Genomic DNA, 6,618 nt, shown 5'->3' on the forward strand with positions numbered 1-6,618 from the left:
GGACGGACCCAGAAGACCTCATGAAACCTACGAAGACCGGACCAAACCAACATGAAGTTTCCCCCATCATACACAGAGGACTTAGTCTTGACTGTCAGAAATAATAATAATAATAATCGTAATGATGTAATAATAATGCATACTTTATTAATCCTGCAAGGAGAAATTACACTTTACACTCTGTTGTTATCACACACAGGCCGGAATTACACACATGCTCAGTGTGTCACGAGCAGTTGGGAGCGTGGTGCTTTGCTCAAGAGCCCCTTGGCAATGCCCTCCAAAGCAACAGGAACTCAATACAAAGACAACAGGGTGACTTGTAGGGATTTGTTAGCTTAAATCTACAGAGAGAAACCTGCGTAGCTTTTAACTGAAACTGTGAGAAAACAGAACACATTTTTCATAAAGAGTATATCTTTTATTCATACTGCAGTCCGCTCAGAAAGAGGAAAGACAAGAAGGAAAGATGCAAAACGTGGATGAGATCTCTTTATTTTACAGGGTTTAAACTTGCCCCATCGGACAAAATACAAAAAAAAAACTCTACTTGCCCAAAGTCCTTTTGACTGCCCCTGTACACATGGTGGATCAGAGCTGGTCGCCGGCCCTTTAACTGCCATGCATCATCATGACTCTCCGGCATTCGTTTTCTGATGAATAAGTTCATTTAAAACAATGATCCTTGGACACAAACTTGCGGCAAACTTTGCAAAAACATTGTAGTTGTTTTCTGTCAACAGCCAATCTTGCACCTTATGATGTCATAAAGGGTCAAGGTTCCAGATCGGCCCATCTAAGCTTTCATTTTCTCAAAGGCAGAGCAGGATACCCAGGGCTCGGTTTACACCCATCATCATTTCTAGCCACTGGGGGGCCATAGGGAGGCTGGGGGAACTCATATTAATGTTAAAAAACACATAAAGTAAACTTTGACATGTACCATATGCAATCCACTCAACTTGTTGTGATCTTAACTATTAGTCAAAATAAATAATAACTTCTCTTCTTGTTTTTTAAACCAAAACTTGTTTGTTATTTGTGTAACATGTAAATAGAAACATGTTGGTGTTATTTTGTCACTCATTGGGAGCAGTAGGACAGATTGAGGCGGTTACCTCCAGCATCTGTGCTAAGCTAGGCTAGTGGTGGGTGCGTCAGATGAGATGAGAAGGGTATGTATGGACCTGTCTAACTCGGGGGGATACGGGGAATACGCTCAAGTCCCAAACAGGCGGCGTGTTCCTTTAACCTCGTCCGTTTGCTATTGTCTCTGATGGCTTCTCCCACCTGGTTGGCTTTACAGCAGATTAGCTTGTGCTAATCCACAAGCTAAAGTGAGCTATATCTACTCTGCTGTGTTTCGTTTTGTCAGAGGTCTCCATAGTCTCGCGATGCCAGACCTTCCTCCACGGCGCCACGGAGGAGGGTCGGGCTAGGGTCTGGATAGTCCACACAGCACATCAGTCACCACTACGATACATCAACCAATGTGTCCCTGAGCGAGACACCTAACCCCTAATTGCTCCAGAGGAGTGTGACCTCTGACATGTAGCAAACTTAAGTTGCTTTGGATGAAAGCCTCAGCTAAATGACATGTAATAAAGCATCGGAGAACAACAATCCAGAGGTGATTTAAACCAATCAGAATCGTCTCGGGTGGTGCTAAGTGCCAGACAGAGCTACGGTGCGTAGCCTCTGGGAAAAAAACTTGTTTTGGTGAAATGTGTACGTTCAAAAAAAGTAGTTCTAGTCAAAAAACTCAGACTGGACTGATAGTCTAGCTAGTTGTCTGGATTTACCCTGCAGAGATCAGAGGACCAGGTAACCATAGTCCTCAAAAATCCACCAGAGTTTAAACACACACAAACCAGTCCTCAATAAACTCTCAAACACACACACACACACACACACACACACACGATGAAGAATCACAGTTGACCTTTCTTTTTGTCTCTCCGAATCCACGCGGACAGATGATTTCTCTCCTTCTGTCTTCTCTCCGTCTCGTGCGCTTTTACTAAAAATTGAAATATTGATCTTAATTAGAGTTTGCCGAGCTCAGCAGCTCGCGTTGAGGGTTTTAGACAAGAGGCAGCAGACATCTGTCTAAGGCACTTACGCCTTCAGCGCAGGAGTGCAGCAACGTGGGTGAAGAGGAGGAGGAGGAGGAAGAAGAAAAAGAGACGTGTGGTGAGAAGAGTGATGGCTCCCTGTCTCCTGCCTTTTCTGAGAAACATGGCGAGCGCTCCATCTCCGCTCGCTGCTGTCAATACATCTGAGAGAAGATAGAGTTGAGCACACACACACACGCACACGCACACGCACACGCGCACGCGCACACACACACACACACACACACACACAAAATCTATGTATTCAAGTGGCAGTACGTGCCCATCGGTACATGAACTAAGTTGCCTTTACAATCCTCAGGTTGTGCCCACTGATCTCTCGTGTTAGAGGTCAGGATCACACTAACGCTGATACATCTGGAAAATGCATTCACTCCAGAAGCATTTTTATTCTTCAAAAGGAGCTTTGTGAAAACAAACTGGATCTTACTACTACTTCCAAAAGGGATGACAAGCTAAAAGGGCACTGGAGAGCACAGACCCCTGTCAAGGCCACATCCCTATCTCGCAGTGTTGAAGTGCCCATTTTATTGGGGTGTTATTTTGTGTCTCTGGTGCTTCCACACATGCAAACTTGGAGAAAAAAAACTACCCATGCTGATTTGAGTGGGATCCGGTTTCTGAATGTCCTCCGTCTTCAGTCTCTGGGTGAGCTGGTCAACATCTGCACGGCACTAGCCGAGACGAGGTGGCTAACTGTAGCATGCTAGCTCGTTCTCAATGACGAAACACCAACTAGTGAGTCAGAGCCAGGCCACGGCTGTGAGGGAGAGCGTCCTGATTGACAGGTCCCGTCTATTTTAAGAAAAATAGGACTATATTTTCTAAAATGAACATCACGCTGTGATGAAGAAGACTTTAGAGGCTGAGACCATAATCTCATTATGAAAATGTTTAGTGAGGTAATAAATCAACTGGCTAATTTTACTCTGTTTTTTGGAGCCAGTAGAGTCGCCCCCTGCTGGAAGTTAGATAGAATGCAATTTTAAAGCACTTCAGCATTGGCTTAACTATTCAGGTACAGAAGTCTTGGTAAACACACACAAATACATACACACACACACACACACACAAACACACAAACAGGTGCTCTAATACACACAGCTGCCAGGAGGCAGTACATGTACGAGGAGGCAGTACATATGCATGCTTGTGTGTATACTGTTGTCCTAGCGGTGTATTGCTTCCATGTTTGTATGGGAATACATCTTTGAAATAACTGTACATGTGAAAAGAGGATCCTACTGATGACTTTATTGTCCTCCGTAAAACACCAAAAACAACAGAACATCTAGTAACTTTCATGATTAATTATGATAACTGTAAAATCTTAATTTTCTTCCTTTTTGGCAAAAACTAAATTGCAAGTTAGTGCTTTTATCGTGGTTTGCACCACATTAACAAACACAGCAATCCATTAGTGCAATGTTTCCCAAGCTTAGGGTTGGGACCCAAAATGGGTCGCAGACCCGATTTATTGGGTCGCCCATTGTCAGAGTAAAATGCATCTCAATCTGATACACTGGTCTGTTCAGCTCAGACGCTGTGTGTGTGTGTGTGTGTGTGTGTGTGTGTGTGTGTGTGTGTGTGTGTGTGTGTGTGTGTGTGTGTGTGGGGGGGGGGGTTTCTCTCTCTCTCTCTCTCTCTTCTCTTATCCTAGGAGGGGATGAGAAAATGAGTTGATAAAGGGGTGAGACCCAGTAAGGAGAATAGAGACCTTTTCTGTTGTTGTTTACTTTTATAATGGAATAAATATACTTCATATACATTTAAAATTCATGGTTTGTTCCGTCTTTTGTCCACATTTTAAAAACGTAGATGTTACAATGATTCATGGTTTTGTTTTGTAAATTTGGGTCCCGGGGAGACACCAAATTTCTCTTTTGGGTCTTGAGCTGAAAACGTTTGGGAACCAGTGCTTTAGTTAATCAGCTCCGTGCATTGTAGGATAACAGGTGGCAAAGGTGCTATACGCCGATAAGTTAATTATAAAATAAAAAAATCTGTTTTAGGAAGACAATTAGTGTCCCCATTCGGACTGGATTCACTTCTCAAGGGGAGGAGGAGTTTAACATCACTCATGTCAGTGATTTGAACCCCATCTGGAGCGTGTATTTGGGTAAATAGAAAAAAACCTGGTGTTTATTTGTTTATTTCAAAGGATCCCCATTAGCTGACGCCGAGACGACAGCTAATCTTCCTGGGGTCCAAACAATACATACAAAAGACAATAAATAAGAGGTGTGAACATGGAAGAAGTCAAAATGGTTTTGCTTATCACATAGATGGAAACATATTAACAATGGAAGCCATGAGGAGTCCAAATGGAGCTTTAGCTGCAGTTTGAATGGAAGCAGTGGAGAGAAAATATGTTTTCAGATAATCACTTTCCTTCAGTTTTTTAAGAGAAAAAAAATGTAAGCATTTTTAATGTGTTTGATGTTTTAACCCTTGTGTTGTCTTCCTGTCAAAATTGAAAAAACAAACACTTTTTCTGACGCTTTGTATTTATGTTTTTAACTTTTCTTACGTTTTTGTCCCTTTTTCAACACTTTTTTTCAGTGTTATTCACTTTTTGGACGTTTTCAACACTATGTAACACTAACTTATTAACTTTAGTTTTACAGTTATTTTTGGAATTTATGGTCAATAAACCTCATTTATAGGGAATTATACCTGATGTTTGAGTTAGAAAAGCAGAAATTAGGAATTATTGAGACTAAAATTAAAGGAATGGATGTTGATGATAATCACAGACTGGAATATGTCAACTTTTACTCAATACTATTTCAAAAACACTTCTATTTGTTTTACAAATGCTATAAAATGAAATAGGACGCCCCAAAATGAATGAAAGTAGAGATTTGTACTTGGCAAAGAGCGTTGGGTGGAATCAATCATGTTTTTTGGGGAATTAAAAAGAACACTGATATAGGAAAACATGAGGACAACATGAGGGTTTAGCCCCCAACGTTGCCTTCCAGGCAGCGCTGAATTTAGGCAATGGTTAGGGTTAAGGTTAGGTGCCTTGAAGTCACTGTTGGGGGCTTAAAACATCATCAAGCCACTTTTAGGGTACATAAACCAAATATTTCCAGACTCTTTAAGCTGTTGTTATCACATCCTGGGATTGTTACAGTTCAAATATATAAAGATATTTGGTTTAACATATGTGATGGCATAAATGGATTACCAGATTATTATTATTCCAATTAGCATATATGTCTATATGCATATATGAAAACCTTGTGATCAAATAAAATCCCCCCCCATCTTGGAATATAAAGTGACAGAACTTCATGTACGGTATATGACTTTAGTGGTTTAGATACAAAGCAAATAAGAAGTAAAAGTAAAGAGACTGATTTGTGCGCACCGTTTATCGAGTCCCATGCACACAGGCTGGCAGCATGGTGAGGATGAAGTCACCGTCCGCTCATGTGTCGAGTCCTGCGGGCTTTAACGTGACGGGCACTGCTGCTCCTGGCACTGCTGCTCCTGTCACCACCTCCCAAATGAAAACTCTCCCAAACACGCCCGGCTAATGTGACGACACCGCCGCTCCCGAACAGGAGCGTATAAACACTCTCACAGCACCGCCTCCACATGTCAAGAAGAGCCCGGGACACAAAACCCAGTAAAAGTTGATATTTTATTTGTCTTTTAAAAAAAATTGACATAACCTGATGAGGGAAAGAATCTGTACTGTAAACACCCAGATTGATTATGTAAAACAGATGGAGATAGTATAGGTAGAGAAAATAAAACTTTCAAGCCCTGAGTGAAGAAATTCAGACACAGATACACCTGTCAGGACAAACCTGGAGCAAGGAAATCATCGCTCATCGAGTGCTTTCCACGTCCAGTTCTCTCTCTGTGGTCTCACAGCCGAGGCTTGATCTGCAGCTTTTTCTCTACAGATGAGAAAAGACAAAATTAAAAATGAAAAGAAAAAGTACTGGCAGAGATGAAATGAACAAAAAAGACAAGGGGGGGGGGCGTGTTCAATCATGTGTAACTGACTCGGATCTTCTGTGTGCCGAATCACGCTGAAATGCTGAGTGATGACATCTCAGCTGATGAGTAAATGAGGAAGAAAGCAGGACAACAGGGATGTATCAAGGTCTGTGTAAAGAAAGTGTGTGTGAGTGTGTGACTGTGTGTGTGTGTGTGTGTGTAAGATGACAGTCTGGCAGTGATACATTGCATCTGAGCTAATTTATGCAAAGTGAGGAGAAGCTTGTTTGGCTGAGTTCCACCTTTAATGAGGCTCTGCAGTGTGTTACTGGAGGACCAGAGTGTCATTAGTAACACTTAGGACCACAAACCCCCCGGACAGAGTGGGTGGGTGGAGGGACAGAGTGGGTGGAGGGACAGAGTGGGGGGTTGAAGGGACAGAGTGGGAGCAGGGACAGAGTGGGTGGAGGAACAGAGTGGGTGGAGGGACAGAGTGGGTGCAGGGACAGAGTGGGTGGTTGGAGGG

General features: G+C 42.5%; 1 protein-coding gene across 2 annotated transcripts in view; it reads right to left on the bottom strand.

Moving 5' to 3' along the window:
• Window positions 1–5,773: 5,773 nt before the first annotated feature.
• The window catches only part of zc3h3 (zinc finger CCCH-type containing 3), a 69,115-nt gene continuing 68,270 nt past the window's right edge, over window positions 5,774–6,618 (bottom strand). For both annotated transcript variants that reach the window (XM_034880503.1, XM_034880502.1), the window contains one exon: window positions 5,774–6,049. In XM_034880503.1, the coding sequence (XP_034736394.1) occupies window positions 6,018–6,049 (32 nt within the window). In that variant the 3' untranslated portion in view covers window positions 5,774–6,017. The remainder of the gene's footprint in view (window positions 6,050–6,618) is intronic.

Source organism: Etheostoma cragini, chromosome 9 (assembly GCF_013103735.1).
Source record: "Etheostoma cragini isolate CJK2018 chromosome 9, CSU_Ecrag_1.0, whole genome shotgun sequence".
NCBI lineage: Eukaryota > Metazoa > Chordata > Actinopteri > Perciformes > Percidae > Etheostoma > Etheostoma cragini.